Raw genomic sequence first — 22,202 nt, forward strand, 5'->3', positions numbered from 1 at the left:
CCAAATATAAATCCAAAATTAAACATAATATGCACATTAATAGAAATGTACTTGTCTGCATTTAGTAGTATTTTGATGTTGTACATATAGAGTAGTTTGAAAGTTCATACTGATTAAGACAATTTGCATATCTAAACATGATTGCTGTAACATCTAGGTATTACATATAATAAACTATAACTATAACTGGATCTGATGTCATATGTGAAAGCAAAAGTATAGGGCAACTATAACGGAAGATGTGTTGCACATTTTTTGGGAACAGCAGCAAGTCACTTGGTAATATGTGGAATTTTTATGTAAATGTGAAATTTGACAAAACAAAATTACTAAATCATTCACCATTGCAAATGCTGAAATTACCCCGGAAACCTACTGTGCAGCATCGGTTACATCTATGCATTCTTAAGTTTCTTTCCATAATCAAAAGATTTGAAGAACCAGTCAGCTCTGGCTATTTCTTTGTGCATTTTTTGTTCATGTAAATATTGAAAATTATTTAAAAAAAATGTATAAAAATTTAAAAAAGGACACTGTCTGTCTAGCCATATTGACATGTATGTACTTCATTAATTACTTTTATTGTTAGTGTTTGAACTTTCATATTCCCTGCTGACCAAAGTTCTGCGTGACATGCAGTTGATTACAATTTATGGTCTGAGAATTCTTTCTTTTTTTCTGCAGGAGTTTGACAATTATGCTGAGTGGGATTTAAGGGATATTGATTTTGTTGAAGATGACTCTGATCTGCTACACGGTAGGTGGATAAGTAATATACTGTGCTACATTCTTTAACATATATGTATCTGATGTTGTCCTTTTCATTTTTCCACACTAATGGATTTGGATCCGATCCTCTGATCGGACTCAGCTGCATATACTAGACTTCAGATCCAGCTCTCGAGCTCCTCCCTGTACCCACAATGATGTACTCCATCACCACCATTGCCTCAGATCTCGTTTGCTGCCATCGTGGTTAGATGTAGGTTCTGCTCTTGAGCATAGTAAGCAGTTTTTTTCTTACAGTATTTGCCAGTTTAATTAGATCTTTTTGAAAACTTGTTTTTCTTTTATCCCTCCCTCTTTGTTTTCGCTGGCAATGGGATTTTTCTCGTACCTTTTTCTTGACTTTCTACTCAGCTTTGTGTAGTCCTCATATCATTGTTGGTACCTTTTAATTACCTTTTAGGTTTTCACTTGTATACCATAGCTGGTATTCTTTTCCTCTTTTCTTCTTAGGTTAGTTTTGTCTAGTAAACAAGTTTATAAAAAAAAAAAACTTAGTAGTTATTAATATCTTTGCTGTTGTGAAGTTGTTTTCTCCCTTGACTCTGTGGTATTCTCCTTGGCCATGTCAGAGAAATCAACTGGATTTAAAAAAGTGCATTTCTGGTGGACATAAGATCCCAAACTCAGATGCCGTCAAGAGGTGTGTTTATTGTCTAGGACTGGATCATCTTGACATGGCCTATTCCATTTGTGCTACCTTTAATGCCAGAGCGTTATCAGACAGGTGCAATAAACTGATACTTAAAGGTTGCTTTATGCTTCTTCTGGGGCTCAAACCCCCTCTAAAGCATCCAAATCAGTTTCATTGGATGTCAGGAAGAGATCTCCTCTGAAACCCCAAGGGCTTCTTTGAAGCAGCGGGGGGGGGGGGGGCAGAATTTCGGTCCTGACCTCCTCTGATCCGAAACCTGTTTGGCTGTCTTTGGATCCAAAGCCTTCATCAGATCCAAAAGGTTCAGCTGTTGTTGTCGTATCCCCTTTATCAACTGCTTCTTCTTTGAATCCTAAGTCTTTGGACCCAAGGGCCAGTTCAGTCCATAGAAGCTGTACATCAGAGTACGCATTAAAACCTGTTTTCCATTTTCTTCCTTCTCATCTTTTTCAGACTCCAAAGAAACATTCTTGACCCCCTTCTATGGTGTCTTCTAATTCTTCTTCAAGTCTGTCAGAAGTGGATGTGGATAGGATGATGCATAAGTTCCTCAGAACTCAGATCGTGGTTCTTCCAGCTCCTTCCCCTACAGATCCATGAGTGCATGTATGAAGTCCATTATTTCTCCCTCTCTGATCTGATCAGTGGCTTTTTGAGTCCCAGGAAACGAGATCTCAGAGTTTTGGCATTGGATCTGAGGATAGTTCCTTCCGCCACTTTGACGATTTCCCTGACTGGCTTCACTCCAATACCCTTGGATCAGAGCCGGTCTCAGAGTGAAAATGTCTATGCCAGATTCGAAAGGTTGGCTTCGGTTCTGCTTTTGTTGGATCTGTGCCTTCCTTTCTGAGCTTCGGCCCTGGACAGCTCTGATCCTATTCTTCTCTTGATGCAATGATCTGGTGGTGACCCTGACCTGCCTTCTTCATAAGCTTCAGCCCCATGCAGGGGGGATTGGGCTTCCCCTGGGCCCTCAACGTTCAAGGTGGTAGAAAGGGCCTTCTCTCTTCATAGAGAACAGTCACTTCATGTCTTGGATCATATCCCCTACCCCTCATTGGCTCCGAGTCCATCAGACCTAGTCCACTTCTAGTTGGTCTCTGGATGTTTCCACTAGAGGAACTCCCCCTGCCTTCCGATACCACCCCTAAACATCCCACAGAGAAAGTTCCTCAGAAGACTTGTAAGAGGAGGGACACAGACTCCCCCATGGGGTCTTATGGAAGACACTGATTTTAAAGAGGGAGAAGGCTCCCCCAGATCACCACCTGATGAGATCTCAATTGGAGATATCCTAGCAGTCCTTAAGCAAAAAGGTGGCTGGTCATCCCAGACTCCTTCTTCTGAGAAGTCTGTTTTCCTGGAGGCTTTTGGTGCTGCACCATCTATCTCTTGGGTGACCCCTCTCCCCATGGTAGATGAACTTATTGACCTGGTTTCCCATTGGCCATGGAAGGAGCTGGACACCATCAAACCTTTAACCAAGTGCCTGGACAAACTTTTAGCTCCCACCTTGGACCACCTTCACTGGAGCAATGCAGTCCCGGTTGATGTTATGGTGGTGGCATTAGCCACTAAAAAGAGCTAGCAGACCAAAGATCTTCTGTCCCTCTGCTGAACGGGAAGTTCAGAGCATTGGACAGGTTTGGAAAGAGAGTGTTTGCCTCAGCCACCTTCGCTCTGAGGTCACTTAACTATTTGACAGATTTTATTAGGCTTCAGAGGGATTTGACTAAGGAACTATTAAACTGTGTCTGACTCCACATCTGCTGAGGACTTAAAATGGATTTCCTCTCAGCTGGCCACTCTGTTGTCTATTTCAAAAACGTCGATGAGGCTAATTTCTCACACAGCTGAAGCTACCTCACAAGCCACCAGTTCAGGTATTGCCATAAGGAGACACAGCTGGATGCGGCTATGCGATCTTGCAGAGACCTTTAAGATGTCTTTTATTAATGCCACTTTTGATGGCACTTCTTGTTTGGGCCATCTGTTAAAGATATGCTTACCCGCAGTGAAATGGATGAAAAACCCCTGTCTGCCATAGGAGTCAAGTTTTCGAGAAACCAGAGAGGTTGTAAGAAGATGTTTCTGTAAGTCTTTGGGAGGCCTTTCCAGGATTCATGGGGGGACACTTCCTCCAGAGGCAGAGGAGGAAATTTTAATGGCAGACATCACTCTAGAGACAGAGTTCATAATTCATTAAAAAGAAATAATTGTATTGAATTATGAACTATGAAATGATTTGTTTGTCTAAGTTGCTTTGAATGTCCTGAAAATGGGTTAAAACAGTCGGGCGGCAGCCTTAATCGGCACGTAAACCTATGAAGACATATTTTTAACTTTAGAGAGATTCAGAAGTTGACACTGAACTTAATGGACGGGGATTTGAATAATAAGCTAGAAATTGTGGAATATGATTGGATACTTAGAAATAGATCTGCTTTGTAGAATAAACACTGTTATCAGAGTTAAGCCGGTTCTAAAGTAAAAATCTCATGATTGAACTTTTGTACAAGTTGCTTTGTATGATGTATGTTTTTTAAAATGTTTTCTAAAATGATTTTATTAAGTACTTATGATGTTTGGTTATGCTGCATATTATGTTTTATATAAATTTATTGGATGTCCTTTGACTTTTATCACACACTGTGGAAATGCCATTTTCCAGAAAGCTTTGTGGCTTTTATTCTTGGATTACAATTATTTCAACTATATCTCTGGTTTCGTGAGTCCATTCTTCTTACAAGTGACATACAGCAGGTATTAATGGACGCAAGAAAGTCTGACACTAGAAGTCATGAATATAAGGAAATGGAGAAGGCTTTCTAGTTGGTGCTAACAACATACTCAGCACCCATTCAGGGTATTTTTTTTTTGTTTTACAATATTTGTGAGTTACTTTCCTATGGCTTGTCTTACTCTTCTGTTGATTTGTAAGCCATTTCAGCATGTCTGCCCATGGATCCCCCTCTTTCAAGGCATTCTCATGTCGAAACGTTTTTGAAAGGGGTATTTACATAAGAGACCTCCAAGTAAACCCGTGACTCCTGCATGGCATTTTTATTTTATGTTAAGAAGCTAACTCTTTCTCCATTTGAAGCGGCACATCTGGCTGACTTGAGGTCCTTAACATGGAAGATAGTTGCATCAATTGTGTTGCAAGAGGAGTATCTGAGTTGCAAGCTGTTTGGTGGATCAACCTTATCTAATTTTTCCAGAGAGGCAAGGTTTTATTGAGAACTAATCGTGTTCTTCGTGTTTGACTATTGCAGTCATTACATTTGGGTTATCTGCTTGCAGGTAGCCCTCAGTCGGCCTGATTATCAAAGTCTTGGGTCCTGCATTGGTTGCTGTCTCATCTTCATTGACGTCAAGTCATCAGGGGTATAAAGCATTCAGCCGAGGCCATTACATTAGTCTTTCTTGTCATGTGATGCCTGAAGCAGAAGCAGATGTTCTTCGTGTTTCACTGTTGCAGTCATTACATTGGGTAATCTGCTGGCTGGTTGCCCTCAGTCAGCCTGAATTCCAAAGTCTTGGGTCCTGCGTCGGTTGCTGTCTCCTCTTCCATGATGTCAGGTAGTCAGGGGTATAAAACAGGCAGCCAATGCCATTTTCTTTAGTCTTTCTTGCCGCGCGGTGCCCGAAGCAGAAGCAGTTCGCAAGTGCCAGTCAGCTGACTCCTGAAATTTTTGAATTCGAGTTTCAGAATCGAAGTCTTCACTAAAGCTAAGTACCCCGTTGGGGAAACTTTCTTCTTGGTCCATACCGATGTCAGAAAAAGTTGATAATTGCATTACTTGTGTTAAGCGAATACCTTATAAGGATTTCCATTTATACTGTATTCCTTGCCTAGGCCCTGATCATAACGTTCCTAGCTGTCGGTTTTGTGCTAGAGTTAACCAACGCACTATTAAGCGTCGGTATATCTTTGCCTCAGAATATTTTGGAAACTGATTTAACTATCCTGAAATGTCGTCGGATAGCAATCCGACTACCGGAGTACACAAAAAACGCAAAGAAAAGGACAGACAGACCGTCGAGGTCCAAAACAGACGACAAAGCTTCTCCTAAGCCAGTCGCCTGTTCACCGGTACTCAGGCGCTTTCACAGCCCCTGATGCCCGCTACTTTCGAGTCACAGGCCCTTACTGAGACTCATGTGGAGTTCGGCATGCCACGAGATTCTCAAAGTATTGTACCTGCGGATGTCTCTCCCTCTAATGGGTGTAGAGCCGCTGAGCAGGCACCGGCTTCTGAGGGTGTATTCAGGCCACAACATTTTTATATAAAACCAACACCAGCTTCAAAATCAAAGACAAAAGCAACTTCTAAAGCTAAAAAACTGACGCATGAGCCACGTGCACAGGCCTCTTTGCCCAAAAAGCAGATGATCAAAATGGCTGAAGACCTAATTACCTTGATAAGGGGTTCCCAACACCCTCCTGATAAGAGGCCTAGGCAAGACACTGATTATGAATCTTCAGATCAGGTTTCTATTTCTTCTGATCAGGAATTATCTATACCACCCTATGAGGATTCTGATGCAGAGGAGTCTATCCCATCTGCATCTCCTCCTGAAGATTATTCCTTTGGAGAAACCTTGCATACTTTGAGGGAGCATTTTCACTGGGAGAGTCAAGATTTCTCAGAATCAAAAAAGAGGCTCAGGGATTTCCTTCTCCCTCAGCATAGGCCTTTAGACACTGGCCTACAAAAAATTGGTCCTTTCCTGTGTCCAACAGAGCTCAACGGGGCAAATCCAGGCACCCTAAAGGTTCTAGATACCAGTCACAGGATTCTTACAGGTCAAAGCATTGGGGTGCTTCTACCTCCAAATCTGGAGGAAATAAAGCGCAACCCTACAGTAAGCAGTCTGAATGACTTCTCTCTGCCATCACCGAGCACTTATCTTTTTGCAGCACCCTTAGGGGGAAGATTAGCACTTTATGCTCAAAATTGGCAGTTAGTAAACCAGGACAAGTGGGTGTTAAACATATTATCTCAGGGATACAGATTCCACTTCCACACTCTGCCAATTGCAAACGGTTGGCCAGATCTGCCAAAAAAATCAGTGGGCAGAGGCACAGAAACAAGTTACGTCCCTCATGGATATGGGGGCTATTCAGCCAGTACCAGAACAGGAAAAAGGACAAGGGTTTTATTCAAGACTGTTCTTGGAACCCAGAAAAGACGAGGCCTGGCGCCCAATACTGGATTTATCAATTTTGAACACATACCTGGACATTCCAAAATTCAAAATGCTAACTTTGCAGCAGCTTCTGCCCATGCTGGGCAAGAACGCATGACTGGTGACATTAGACTTGAGGCATACCTGCATGTCCCAGTAAGGGAATTGTGCAGAAGATACCTCCATTTCAAGGCTGGCTTTATGCATTACCAATTCTCTGCACTACCCTTTGGCTTATCTGCTGTGCCCAGGGTCTTTACAAAGTGCCTGGCACCAGTAATTGCATTTTGCATTCAAAGAAGTATACAAATCTCTCCTTACTTGGACGACTGTCTCATTCAAGCAGAAAACAAGGACATTCTTCTTCAGCATCTGGCATTTGTGAAAAGGCTTCTAACATGCCTAGGGTACACAATAAACGAAAAGAAATCACAACTGGTACCCTCTCAAAAGAGAACATTCCTGGGTGCAAGCTTGAATACAACTGCCCAGATGGCTTTCCTCACGCCAGACAAACAAAGGCAGCTAATTACTTCAAACTGATGGCAACAAAAACCCAGTTATCTGCAAGACAAACTCTGCAGGCTTTGGGGTTCATGGCATCCTGCATTCTACTGATTTCCATGTGCAAGACTGCATATGAGGAAACTACAGTGGTACCTAAAGTTTATGGAGTCAGCATTGTCACAGTCTGGCAGCAATGATTCCTCTCATTCCCTGCCTACAACAGGAGTTTCTATGGTGGGCAAAGGCATGTCACCAAAACATGGGATGGGCTTTCACTCTAGCCCCTGCCAGCCAAACCTTAACAGACGGATCAGATTATGCATGGGGACCCACCTGGCGGGAAGATGCATTCAGGGGATATGGACCCCAAAACAAATGCATCTGCATATCAACCAAAAAGAGATGTTAGCTGTTCAAAATGCCCTGATAGCCTTCAAGGACTTACTTCATCCAGGACAATTACTGATAAAGACGGACAACACCACAGTTATGTGGTACATAAACAGTCGGGGGCACGCACTCATACCCTCTTTGCAGACTAGCCATGGCACTGTGGGACACCGCCTTGACTTACCAAGTACATCTTCAAGCTCAATTCCTGCCAGGAAAGCAAAATACTCTGGCAGACGATTTAAGCAGAAACCTTATGGACCCTCACGAGTGGAAACTAGATCCACAAGTCTTCAGCATGATAACAGAGAAATGGGGGAGCCCGGACATAGACCTATTTGCCTCCTCTCGGAATTATCAACTGGAAAAATTTTGCACAAGGACTTATCACAGACAAGCATGGAAAGTGGATGCCCTATCCTTCATTTGGAAAAAACTATCAGTTTACGCCTTTCCTCCTCTGCCTCTTCTTCCCAAGGTCCCACTAAAAGGCAGACAAGAAAAAACAAAGATGATACTAATTGCCTCGGACTGGCCCCGCCAATACTGGTACCCAATCCTAAGGAATATGTCTCCATTCCCAGCTTGGTACTTGCCTCAGATACCTCACTTACTGTCGCAGCAAAACCATCAGATTCTGCACAATCCGCTTCAAACACTGAACCTGGCAGCATGGCTGATCATGTAGTTATTCAAACACCTCTCAGTAAAGCTGTGATGGATGTCATTTTGGAAGCCAGAAGGCCTAGTACTAGAAAATCTTATGCTGATAAATGGAAGAAATTCTGTGCTTGGAACCAAGCACACAGAACTGACACAGCAGAGGCAAATATTCCTCAGATTTTACAATACTTGACTGAGATGCTTGACAAAGGCCTATCTATTTCATCAATAAAAATCCCGGCCTCTGCCATCTCGGCTCATTACAACACAGAGCCGCCAATCTTTTCTCATCCTTTACTAAAGCTGCATCTTAGAGGGGCCAAAAAATGTAAGGCCTCCCAGAAGATTACCAATTCCTGCATGGGTCCTCAATTATGTGTTGGAAAAGCTCACCTTGCCTCCATTTGAACCAGCTGCTACTACAGATCTAAAGTTCTTATCACGGAAAACAGCTCTGCTCCTGGCATTTACTTCAGCAAGAAGGGTCTCAGTTACAGGCCATCATGGCTGTGGAGCCTTTTATCATATTTTACCAGAAAGGGTGTCCCTCAGGACCAATCCTTCATTTATGCCTAAGGTGGTTTCCAGTGTGGCTCTTAACCAAACTATTCATCTGCCAACTTTTTATCCAAATACGCAGAACAAGGTGGAGTGGATTTTGCATTCCTTGGACGTACACAGACAACTAAGATTCGACTTGAGCAGGACTAAAGCTCTAAGAAAAATTGAGCAGCTACTGGTGACATTTGCTGCAGGATCAGAGGGAAAGGCTATTTCAAAGCAGACTATTTCAAAGTGGATAAGCCACTGCATTTGTTTCTGCTACTTGCACCATGGCAAACTGGTGCCCAAGGGCATGAGGTCTCATTCCACCAGGGCTGCAGCTACATCAGCCGCTTTTCTCAGAGGGGTACCAACCAAAGACATTCTAGAGGCTGCTACTTGGAGTTCTGTTCACACTTTTACAAAGCATTATCATTTGCTTCTCTACTCTTAATTCCAGGGCAGGCTTTGCCACTGCAGTTCTGCAGGGCCTTATAGTCGCCCCTAATGCAGTTTACCTCCAGCCTGCCATCCATAGCTTTGGGATTCTACCCAAATGTAATGACTGCAACAGTGAAACACGAAGAACATAGCACAGTTGTGTACACTTACCATAAATGTAGATGTTCGAGTGTATTCACTGTTGCAGTCCAGGTTACCCACCCGCCCGCCATCCCCCTTTTATTCTGGAGTTTCTCTTCCCTTCACTATCTTCTACAGCCTTTGTGGTGTATTTGCTTGTAGATGAAGGTAAAGTTTGTATTGTTGCATGTATATATAGCTTATATATATTTTTGCTACCCATTTGGGGGGCCCTTGACATCTGGGGCAAGAAAAACTAAAAAAAAATTGTGTCGGCTGCCTGTTTTATACCCGTGACGACCTGACGTCATGGAAGAGGAGACGGCAACCAACGCAGGACCCAAGACTTTGGAATTCAGGCCGACTGAGGACAACCTGCCAGCAGATTACCCAAATGTAATGACTGCAACAGTGAATACACTCGAACATCTACATTTATGGAAAGTGTACACAACTCTACTTTCGCAAGTGCCGGTCGGCCGACTCCTGAAATTTTCGTTTTCGAGTTTCAGATCTGAAGTCTTCAACTAAGCCAATTACCCCATTGGGGATTCTTTTTCTTGCTCTAAACTGATATCAGTAAAAGTTAACAATTCTATTTCTTATGGAAAGCAAATGCCTCAAAGATTTTCATTCATACTGCATTCCTTGCTTAGGCCCAGACTACAACGTACGTCGCTGTTGGTTTTGTGCCTTATTCAAACCTCGAACTATTCGTCGTCTGTTCATTTTCGCATCTAAATATTTTGGTACTCTGTTCAGTTATCCAGAAATGGTTTCGGTAAGCCACCCGACTACCAACATTCCAAAAAAATGCAAAGATAAAGACAGAGACAGACCGCATAGGTCCAAAGCTGCAGACGACGCTTCTCCTAAGCTAGTCGCCAGTTCGCCGGTACTCAGGCACTTTCGCAGCCCCGATATCCGCTACTTCAGATTCGCAGGCTTCTACTGAGACCCATTCGGAGTCCAGTATGCCGCGAGATGCTTCTTCGACTGTGGAACCTGTTGATATCTCTACTTTGGATGGATCCGGAGCCGCTGTGCAGCCACGGGCTTCTGAGAGTGTATTCAGGCCTACTGACTTGCATATTAAACCAAGGCCATCTTCTTCTTCAAGGCCTAAAACTCGATCCATGCCTAGAAAACAGATGCCCAGACCGCATGGTCAGGCCCCTAGGCCTAAAAAACAAATGATAAGAATGGCTGAAGACCTTATTACTCTAATCAGGGGAAGCCACCTTTCTCCCTCTGAGACCTAGAACTGATTTTCCTTCTGATCAGGGTTCTGAAATTTCTGTTTTCTCTTATGACCAGGAGTTGCCCTTATCTACCTATGAGGATTCTGATGCAGGGGACTCCATTCCCTTTGCTGCCTCTCCAGAGGACTTCTCTTTTGGTGAAACCTTGCATACTCTTAAGGAGCATTTCCATTGGAAAAGCCAGGATTACTCTGACTCCAAAAAGAGGCTTAGGGAATTCTTACTCCTACCTCAACACAGGCCTTTAGCTATCCCTCCTGTACTGGACATAGTAGATGATGCCTTCTTGGAATCTAGCCTGGCCCCTGACTCTTTACCTCCATCTCTCAGAAAACCTGACTGGTATTACAGGATACCTGACTCTCACAAGTCCCTCTTTAAGAATCCTTCTGTGGATCCGGAGACCATTTCACAAGGACCCAAAGGCATTAAGGCTAACTACTGCCAAAAACCCTACCCTCTCCAATAGAGATTCCAGGGCCCTGGACAGATGGGGTAAGAAGGTATACACTTCTGCAACTTTGGCCATTAGGGCCTTAAAACTGCCAGTTTCATATGTTGAAGTATCAGCAGCATATTATTGGATTGCTTAAACAGAAAATGATGTTGATTCCTGACTGTGCTGAAAATAAAGAATTGCAGGATTTAATGCATTCTGCTGAACAAGTTGGTAAACTTACTTTGCAATGTGGTTTTGATTTATTAGAGACATCTTGCAGGGCTGCTGTCACTGGGTCTGTACTTAGAAGGCATGCTTGGCTTAAGGAGCGATCTTTGCTAAATCACGTTAAAGCTAAATTACTGGGTGCTCCCTTAAACCAAGACCGCCTGTTTTGGCAACAAAGCAGAAGTACTTAAAAAGATGGAGGAAAAAGCTAAATCTATGCAAACTGTTAAAGATTTCCTGCAAGTACAGCCTCCCAGATTTAGTAGGGACTGGCCTTCTGTGAATTGGTCCTTTCCTGCCTCTTCCAGGCCTTCTCAGTCCAAACCCAGAACCAGCAGAACGCCAAGGCTTCAGTCCGAAGGTACTCGGAGACCTAAGCAGTTGGGGGATCCCAAAGCTGGGAGTAGTAAGTCACCCCCCATGGTAAACTGTCACAGTGACTTGACTTTAAACCTTCCAAGCCCTGCTCAACTGACTGTTCCTTTAAGGGGAAAGATCTCCCTGCATGCAAAAAACTGAGAACTCATTACCCAAGACAAATGGGTTTTAAATCTAGTTTCCCAAGGATACAGATTTCACTTCCAGTCCTTACCAACCCCAAACGGTTGGCCAGACCTGCCCCCAAATCAGTGGGCAGAGGCTCAAAAGCAAGTTCTCTCTCTCCTGAGCATCAGGGCTATTGAGCCTGTCCCAGAAGAAGAATGGGGGCAAGGTTTCTACTCCAGACTTTTCCTGGAACCCAGAAAGGACAATTTCTGGCATCCAATCCAGGACCTGTCTGTCCTAAACACTTTTTTGGTAATCCAAAAATTCAGAATGCTAACTCCTCATCAGCTGCTTCCTATGCTAGGCAAAAATGCCTGGTTGGCAACACTGGATTTAAAGGAAGCCTACCTGCATATCCCAATAAGGGAATCTTGCAGAAGATGCCTACGCTTTAGAGCAGTCTGCATGCACTATCAGTTCTCTGCACTGCCCTTTGGCTTATCTACTGCGCCCAGGGTATTCACAATGTGCCTAGCTCCAGTCATTGCATTTTGCAGGCAAAGAAATATTCAAATATACCCATACCTGGATGATTGTCTAATTCAGGCAGAAAGCCAGGACATACTATTAAATGATCTGGCATTTGTAAAGAAATTACAAACTTCTCTGGGATACACCATAAACGAAAAGAAATCACATCTAGTACCCTGCCAACAAATTGTATTCCTGGGAGCAAGCTTTAATACAACTTCCCAGATAGCCTACCTCACACCAGAGAAACACGTTCACTTGACAGCTGGGTCTTTGTGGACAGTTTTTTGAAGTAGGCTGTCTTCAAGGAAAATACTGCAAGCCCTGGGGTTCATGGCCTCTTGCATTCTACTAATTCCATATGCAAGACTGCATATAAGGAAACTACAGTGGTATCTACAAAGCCTATGGTGTCAACATTCTCAGGACCTAGAATTAATGATTCCTATCATACCTTGTCTAAAGATAAAGTTCCTTTGGTGGGCAGAGGCCTGCCGCCAAAACAAGGGACTACCATTCATTCTACCCACTGCTGCCCAAACCCTAACAGATGCATCAGACTATGCATGGGGGGCTGACTTGGCAGGGCAGTGCATTCAGGGCAAATGGAACCAGAGTCAAATGCACCCGCATTTCAATCAAAAAGAAATGTTAGCTGTACAGAATGCTCCGACAGCCTTCAAGGACCACATTCGTCCAGGACAGTTATTGGTAAAGACGGACAACAACACTGTTATGCGGTACATAAACACGTAGGGGGGAACCCACTCTGCAAACTAGCCATGGCTCTGTAGAACATGACCTTTAGCTACCAAGTGCACCTACAAACTCAGTTACTGCCAGGCAAGCTAAATACACTGGCAGATGACCTAAGCAGAAATCTCATGGACCCACATGAGTGGAATCTGAATCCAAAGATATTCAACATTTTGAGAAACAAATAAGGGAGCCCAGATATATACCTGTTTGCCTCCTCTCAGAACTACCAATTGGACAAATTCTGCACAAGGACACACCAGAGACAAGCTTCTTAAGTGGATGCCCTGGATGCCCTGTCCTTCACATGGAAAAATCAGTTTATGCCTTTCCCCCTCTGCCTCTCCTCTCCAAAGTGCTACTAAAGATCAAACAGGACAAACCAAGGACAATACTTATTGCACCAGACTGGCCACGCACCAGACTGGCTACGCCAACACTAGTACCCCCTCTTGCACAGTGTGTCACTTCTGGAACCATGGCACCTGCCTCAGACCCCTGCCCTGCTGTCCTAGCAGGAGGGCCAGATTCTGCACCCACAGCTTCAAACCCTGAATCTTGCAGCCTGGCTAATTTCATGATCTCTGTTACCATCCCTCAGTAAACAAGTGATGGATGTCATTCTGGAGGCAAGGAGGCCTAGTACTAGAAAATCCTATGCTGAAAAATGGAAAAGATTCTGGTCCTGGAACCAAACACAAGATGGATACAACTGTGTCCAATTTACCGCACATTCTTCAATACTTAACGGAGATGCTTCACTAGGTCCTTTCCTTGTCTTCCATCAAAATTCATGCCTTAGCCATTTCAGCTCATTATAATACAGAGCCCACCCCTCTTCTCTCATCCACTGCTGAAGCAATTCCTCAGAAGGGCCAAAAACTTAAGACCACCCAGGAGAGCCCCTACTCCAGCCTGGGACCTTAACTTTGTATTGGAAAAGCTCACTCTACCTCCCTTTGAGCCAGCTGCAAATGCAGAGTTGAAATTCCTTTCTTGGAAAACAGCCTTCCTTCTAGCCATCACTTCAGCAAGAAGGGTGTCTGAATTACAGGCCCTCATGGCAGGGGAGCCTTTCATCATCTTTCATGCAGACAGAGTGTCCCTCAGGACCAGTCCCTCCTTTATGCCCAAGGTGATATCCAGTGTGGCCCTTAATCCATTCATTTGCCAACCTTCTTTCCTAATCCACAGAACAAAGAGGAACGAATACTGCACTCCTTGGACATGCACAGACAACTTAGATTTTACTTGGATAGGACTAAGCCTCTCAGGAAATCAGAACAGCTGCTGGTTGCATTTGCTGCAGGGGAAGAGGGGAAGGCCATTTCAAAGCAAACCATTTCTAAGTGGATAGGCCATTGCATTCATTTCTGCTATAAGCACCATGGAAAACCTACCCTACAGGGAGGGGATAAGACCACATTCAACCTGGGCTGCATCTACCTCTACAGCCTTTCTCAGAGGGGTCCCTACCAGGGGCACCCTAGAAGCTGCTATCTGGAGTTCTGTACATACCTTCACCAAGCATTACCACTTGCCAATTTTTTTCTAAATCCAGAGCTGGTTTTGCCACAGCAGTCTTGCAGGGCCTTATAGCCAGTCCTAATACTATCTAATTGCCTCCTCCCATCCTTAGCTTTGGGAATCTACCCAAATGTAATAATTGCAACAGTGAAACACGAAGAACATAGTACAGTTGTGTACACTTACCATAAATGTAGATGTTAGAGTGTATTCACTGCTGCAGTCCTGGTTACCCTCCCTCCAGCCCCCTGACTTCTATTGACTATACCTCTGTTCTTGCTTACTATGCTTAAAGCTTTCTGGTGTATTTGCTTTTTTGTTGGAGGTGTAACCTTATGTATAATTGCTTCCCATTATGGGAGCACCTGACATCTGAGGCAAGAAAAACTGATGTAATGGCGTCGGCTGCATGCTTTATACCCCTGACGACCTGACGTCATGGAAGATGAGACCGCAACTGATGCAGGACCCAAGACTTTCATAATCAGGCCGACTGAGGGCTACCTACAAGCAGATAACCCAAATGTAATGACTGCAACACTGAATGCACCCAAACATCTACATTTGTGGTAAGTGTACAAGACTGTGCTCTTCTTTTATGCCTAAAGTGGTATCCAAGTTTACTTTAAGCCAAACTATTCACCTCCTTGTGTTTTTTCCTGATCCAGAAAATGAGGTAGAGAGGATACTTCATATCTTGGATGTCTACAGACAGCTCTGGTACTACCTTGACGGAACAAAATCTTTCAGAACTTCCCATTCAATAATTGTTATGAAGGTGGGAAAGAGAGACGACCCTGAAGTTTTGGAGGCTGTTTAGCTGTCCTATACTATGCAGGGTATAACCCATATAGCAATGGCTATTGCAGCAGCAATCATTTGAACATCTATTGTTATGCTAAGTTTTTTTGCACAACCGTACTGTTCCCTGTGGAAAGAATTTGGCGTTAATGAGCAGGCCAACCACTGCTGTTGACAATATGGCTTAGTTTTCCTCTTTGGATCACTGCCCACACCAGCTTCTTAAGCTTCGCTTGATACTGCCTACTTGATGACTGTGTACATCATAAGCCATATGTGTAGTCAGGCTGATGCCTTTAGATGCAACACACAGTACTTTTTGCAATGTGTAATCCCGGTGGTAAGCCTGAGCTGCTCCACCACCAGCATTGGCAAACTGACATTGACTTTACACTCAAGTTTTTCCCAGTTGACATTTGCAGCCTCTGTGCCAGTAATGATTGAGGTTATCTGGGTCACAGTCTGGTATTTATCTTAAAGTATGAATGGGAAGAAGGGGTCTAGGCCATAAGAAGAAAAAAAAAATATTTATTTTATTTATTTTACGTTTGTGGACCGGGATAGTCCGGCTGGATACATGTCCATTTTCAGCGGAGGCCCGAGGAGAAAAGCTCCAAATATACAGATAAAAACATACATACATGCCAAGGGTATTACAAAGTCAGGTTTGGAAAAGCTGCAATTACACAGATAAAAAAACATACATACATGCCAAACAAATATTACAAAGTAAGTAAAGTGTGTCCCAAAAGAGGGATTCACAATTTTAACAGTGTGTAGTAGAATATAAAATATTAAACAGGTGGATTACAGCTGCAGTTATTATTTACAAAGTAATGTACAGAACAAGAATGTCACTGCAAGCATTTGTGGGCAAGAAGTTAATACAGTACTGTTAGGGAGTTATGGACATTAATCGGAGTTGGTACATGGACAGAGCTAGTGCATTTTAGAATACAGTTTGAGGCCCCTTTTAAAGAGGCTTGGAGAGGGTTCCAGGGTAATGTCCGCTGGAAGTAAGTTCCAAGCTTTGCCAACAGAGTTGGCAAACGGAGTCTCCAGCCGAGTTATTAGCTTTGAACTAATAACAGCTTGTTGGTTGAGCGTAATGGTCTGGAGTTACTATATGGTGTTATGATAATTTTAAGTGCGAGGGTGTTTTCGGGTTGGTTGAGAATATTATGTGCTACTATTAGCTGATTGAACTGAAGTAAGTTTGGCAGTTGTAGCCACCCTAGGAGATTGAAGTTTTGGCAGTGATGTGTCCTATATGTGGTTCCAGTGGTGAATCTGGCAATATGGTGATTACAGTGAGAGAGTTTGGTAAGCTCTGATTTGTTTAGGTTACAGAGTATAGGGGAAGCATATAGAAGGGTAGAGAGAAGATGAGAGCGGGCGATTACGATCCTAGCTATTAGGGTTAAAAAAGGCTTATTTCTGTATAATGAGCCAAGCTGCTTATTGACTGGTTTGATAGTCTTGTTGACTTGCAGATCAAATTTGAGATTATCAGTTATTACCCGCAAGAGCTTTGTGTGGCTATCTGGAGAAAGAGGTACCATTGTCTTGTGTTATAGTAAAGGAAAGTGGGGTGGGCCTACATGTGGGAGTGAAGAGTAACAGTTTAGTCTTGTTAGGATTCAACAGAAGACTGTGATTAGAGTCCTCATTTTCAACTGTGTTAAATATATTCTGGATTAGGGTTTGCAGGTCTGTTGGGGAGGAGGCTGAGCAGATCAGAGTGGCGTCATCTGCATATTGAATGCAGTTTGCATCTGGGATGGCAGTGTGTAGGTTATTGATAAAGATAGAAAAGGGTAGAGGACCTAAGAGTCCTGAGGAACTCCAAGGGTGAGAAGTAACAGGGTGGATAGTTTGCCCTGCCCTAGTACTGCTTGTTGTCTACCACTCAGGTAGGATTGGAACCACTGTATAGTATGGTTGTCCAGGGAAATAGATTTCAGAGAGTGGATGAGTAATTGGTAGTTGACCATATCGGAGGCCTTTGAGAGGTCTAAGAGGACTGATGATAGCATATTATTATTTCTGTTTAGATATATGGCATTGGTGAAGGAAAGGAGAGTGGAGGTGGTGCTATGATGTGGCCTAAAACCATGCTGAGAGACGGCCAGTATTTGGTTCAGAATGAGATGGTGCATAATTTGTTTGTGGACGCACTTTTCCATTATTTTGGCCAGTGGTGAAGGAATGGCAATGGGTCTATAATTGGATAATTCTGTAGAACTCCCACCTTTGTGGAGCGGGATAACATGGGGTATCTTCCAGGTGGGGGGGATAGTACTGACTGTTAAGGACCTATTGATCAGGATAGATATGGGAAATGCTATGGTATCAGCAGCAATGTTTAAGAACTCTGCTGGGAGAAGGTCAGCAGTTAGGGTGGTGGGCTTCAATTTTTTGATTAGAGATCTGATTAGAGTGGTAGAGACGTTAAAGGGGGGATGAGTAGTGGGTGTGTTAGTGCTGGAGTTAGTGTATGGGAGTGAGTTGGTTAGCGAGAGACTGGATTGTTTTATTGAAGAAATTATTAAAGGCACTAGCGATGGTCTTAGAGGGTTTTTGGGTGTAGTTTGTTGGGTTTGGAGTGGTAGATTATACCTCCCCAGAACGTTTGGGGATTGTTTTGGTGTTTATACTGCAGGTTTTGGTAGTAGCTTTTTTTGTCTTGCTGAATGGATTTTTTTGTATAATTCCTAAGCTGACTGTCTTTTAGTTGGTCGAGAGGGGCTTTAGTTGCTTGCCAGTTGGCCCAGGCCTTATTTCTAAGTTTAATTTTTAGTTTGGTTTCCTTTGTGAGCCATGGCGCTGTATTTGTTTTGTTTTAATATTACGTGATGGGGCAATGAGAGTCAAGGATGTTTAGGAATTTAGTATTAAAATATACTACTGTCTCTTCCAGTGGTATATGTTTTAGGATTGACCAGTTGACTGAATTAAGTTCATTTTGGAAATTTACAGCATTGAAGTTCTTGGTATTTCTGACTTTTATAGGTGGGCTGATGGGAGTTCTCGCCCTTATGCTTAATAATTTAAGTCAGAGAGTGATCACTTAGATCATCGGGGAGGGTTCCAGATTTATGCAAATGGGGATGACTGTTGATTATCAAGAATACTTTCTCTATTGTTGAGTTTGCTGATCCTAGTAAGAGTGGTGGTTTGACTGAACCCAAAGAGATTTATATGGGTGACGGGGGATTCAGTTGAGCAGGTGGACCAATCAATGTTGAAGTCAGCAAGAACAGTGGTTTCTTGGGGGTGGGTAGTGGATAACCATTGGAGGATATCTTCTAGGGTGCTTATATTGTTACCTGGGGGAATGTAGACACAGACAATATTTATGCATTTGTTGTGGTTAATTCGAAGTTTAGCTTAAGGATTTCAGCATTATTAAATGGGGGTGGCTGTATGGAATCCCTATTAACAGTGTGTTTTTGTAAAGAACTGTTATTCCCTCTCCCTTAGTGGTGCAACCACTAATCGGTGAATGTTGTATCCTGGCGATAATATCTCATTATCAGCAGTAGTAGGTTTTAGACCGGTTTCTGAGAGAGACATTATATCTGGGGAATGGACTGCTAATAGGGTGTGTAGGTTGCGTACTTTGTTTATGCTTGTAATGTTTAGGTGAAGGTCAAAAGAGAGTTAGTGGGTCTATTAAGTGGCAGAGTAATGGTGGGAGTGTTGTTGTAGGAGTTAGATCAAAAGTTGCTTTTGTGTTAAAACTTGTTGCTGTATAAAGCTAATGGCCTTAACCCAGTCATTCCCCTATGCAGGAATGAGAAAAAGCAACTTATTTTTCTTTTGTCATGCTCTTTTAACCTGATTTTTGGCATTGTAGTGCCTACATTTCTTAAATCTGAACAAGGAGAAAGAGAAGGGAGAAAGAAACAAAAATAATAAACAGAAGTACCTCTTTGCATTAATGCCCCCGTTTTACTTAAAATAACTGAAAAAAATGTACTTTATAACATGCAGAGAAAATCATGCACCACTTAAGTAATACTGTTAAGAAAAAAAAATTGTTTTACTTGGTTAACTTTCGCCCTCCTCTCCTGAGTATTTTTCTGAACATTAATGATGTGAAGTAGGGCATGTGCATTAGAGTCCCCTACAGCTTTAACAAAGTCCAAACAAGTCCAATATTTCCAGATTTTCTTGTTCTCTCCTGTTTCACAAATATAATTGCTTTATAATCCCATGTTTGACTGTTTCCAAGTTACTGGTTTTAGTCTCCAAACGTTAATGAAATGACATAGGGCATATGCTTTAGAGTCCCCTACAAGTTTAATAAAGTCCATTGTTTTCAGATGTTCTATTCCTGTTCATCTCCATTGCCCAAACCCTGTCTCTGCTTCATCTCCAGTGCACTCACGATTCATCTAGTCAACTCCTATGCTTTTTTCCCCTCTCTAAAGCATTTTCTGTTGAAACAGTGGGCAAGGATTCACTGGCACAGTCTCTCTGTGGTCTTTATTAGCAGAAGCTTCTGTTTCACAGCTCACTTTTTGTTGGACAAACTTTTACATTTCTTCCTTAGTATGTACTTCAAAAAATGTTTTTGTTCCTTCAGGAAAAATATTTTGAAGATGGCTGACTACAGCAGTTTGAATTTCATACCTGTTTCTTGACGTTCCCTATATAATGGAATAAATTTATTCTGTTATGCCTGGTGTAGAATGAGGAGTCATTCTCCACAAACACTACTGTCTCCCACGTTTAGTAGGTTCATAGGTGTGTACTAAGCTAATGGCCCTGGAGCCTTTACAAGCCTAGCCCCAAAAAAATTGCCCAGGCACCTTGCCACCTGATGTTAGTTCACAGTGCCCCTATCCAGTAGGGCAACTGGAATGATCTCTGGAGTGAACTTTGTTACCTAGCCACTCGTCAAGATTTCTCTTGAAGAGGGTCAGTGAGATGCTCAGCTTGACATGAATGGGAAGCTTATTCCAGAGTATGGGCAGTCTTTGGGAGATTAACCTGTCCCTCCAGCATGTTCTGTTAATTGTGGTAATGAGGTTGTGATCTTTGGAGCGCGTGGCACGGGGGGATTGGGATTTTTTTTAGGTGTAGCATTTCAAGTAGGGCTGGGTCAGACATGGCTTTGCAAGTCCAGCAGAGATCACCTCGAAGTAAATAAGAGACTGAAAACAGCTGACGTTTCTTGAGTCTGTCCATGTAGGACATGTGTTTTAAGGCCTAGGATCCTTTTTGTGAGGTACTTTTGTGGCTTCTCCAGCTGTTATAGGTGTCTGGTCAGGTACATGCCAAACAAGGCATTATATTCGATGATTGGTCTAATGAGAGATGAGTAGCGAGGGATGATGACCTCTTTCTTCCTGGATGCGAAACCTTTGGGTTATAAGATGTGCCACGTAGAAGGACTTTCTGACTACAGTGGCACTGTGGTGGTCAAAAGTGAGGTGGCTATCAACCTGGGTGCTCAGATCTCTTATGGCCCCTTCAGTGTTCAGTGGGCTCCCATCAACGTGGTAATTTGTGGGAACTGAGTTTTTTCCAAAAGGGATAACACATTTTTTGGCATTTAGGTTCAGGCCATGGTTCCGACACCAGTCATTGGTCTCAGAGAGGCCTTTTGTAGGATGTCTGCATCAGTTGGAGAGTTGATAATGTTTCCTAGGTTGCAGTTATCAGCGAACTTGTTCAGCCAGCATCCTTCTGTGTTGGCCTGGACTTCTGAGAAGTAGATGCCAAATGGGAAAGGGCCCAGGACTAAGCTCTGTGGGACTCTACTCATGACTGGTCGACAGTCTGACTTGGAATCTACAACTTTCACTCTGTGGGTCCTTTCTGTGAGCCAATTTGCAACCCACCTAGTGATGTAAGGATTGATGCCTAGTTTGGTGAGTTTATCAATGATACCTGAGTGGGTTATGGTATCAAAGGCCTTGAATTTCATACCTGCTGTATGTACTGCCTTACCCTCATCCACAGCCTTGGTGACTGCCTCGAAGAAGTCAACCAGGTTCAGCAGGCAGGATTTCCCCTTGACAAAGCCAAACTGTGTGGGGTCAAGAGTTTGGAGATTGCCTATATCTTTAAGCAGGTCCATGATGATGCGTGCCCTAGCTTTGTATGCCAGACTCGTCAGACTAATGGGGTGATTCCCCTTTATGGAGCGGGATGACTGTAGCAGTGCACCATTCATTAAGGACATAGCCTGAGGTAAGGATGTGATTGAACAGGGCACACAAATGTGGTGCCAGTTCACTTTGTAGTTCATGTAGAACACATCCAGGGATGTTGTTGGGTCCCATGGAAGCTGTATTCTTGGCCTTATACAATGCAGCTTTAACCTGCGCTGCAGTAACATTGGGTGCCTGGCATTCCTTCTGTATTGTGATTGGTCCTTTGGTGGGGGGTAAAGTTGGCACTGAATCTGTCGGCCAGTATGTTGGCTGTATCTGTTGGCTCAGTATAGGAGGTGCCATTGTGCAATCACTCAGAGCAAACCTGGGTATTGCCTTTGAGGTTTTTGATATAGCTATAGAAGGCTTTGTGGTTGTTTTTGGTGTCAGCTGCATTTCTGCCTTCATAGCTAACTTTAGAGGATTTGATAAGGGATCTCCACTTTTGGTTGAGACTGATGAGAAGTTTTCCAGTCTTGTGACTTCATTTTTTTCTGCAGCAGTTTCTTCCTTCTGTTGTAGAGTTTATTGATGGCCGGGGACCACCAGATTGGCTTCCTTTTTTTAGAGGAGAATGTCTTTGTTCTTTTTGGTATGGCAAGGTCCATGCATTTGTGTACATGCTCGTACAGTGCATTGGTGTATGATTCGGCAGTCATACAGCTGTTTTCAATTGGTATGGGTGC

At 43.2% G+C, this 22,202-nt stretch overlaps 1 protein-coding gene across 1 annotated transcript in view; it reads left to right on the plus strand.

Moving 5' to 3' along the window:
• The window catches only part of TADA2A (transcriptional adaptor 2A), a 461,073-nt gene that overhangs the window by 111,241 nt on the left and 327,630 nt on the right, over window positions 1–22,202 (plus strand). The window contains exon 8 of the mRNA XM_044054901.1: window positions 590–757. Within this exon, the coding sequence (XP_043910836.1) occupies window positions 590–757 (168 nt within the window). The remainder of the gene's footprint in view (window positions 1–589; window positions 758–22,202) is intronic.

This window comes from Protopterus annectens, chromosome 13.part0 (assembly GCF_019279795.1).
Source record: "Protopterus annectens isolate FY-2018-M chromosome 13.part0, PAN1.0, whole genome shotgun sequence".
NCBI classification, from domain to species: Eukaryota; Metazoa; Chordata; order Ceratodontiformes; family Protopteridae; genus Protopterus; species Protopterus annectens.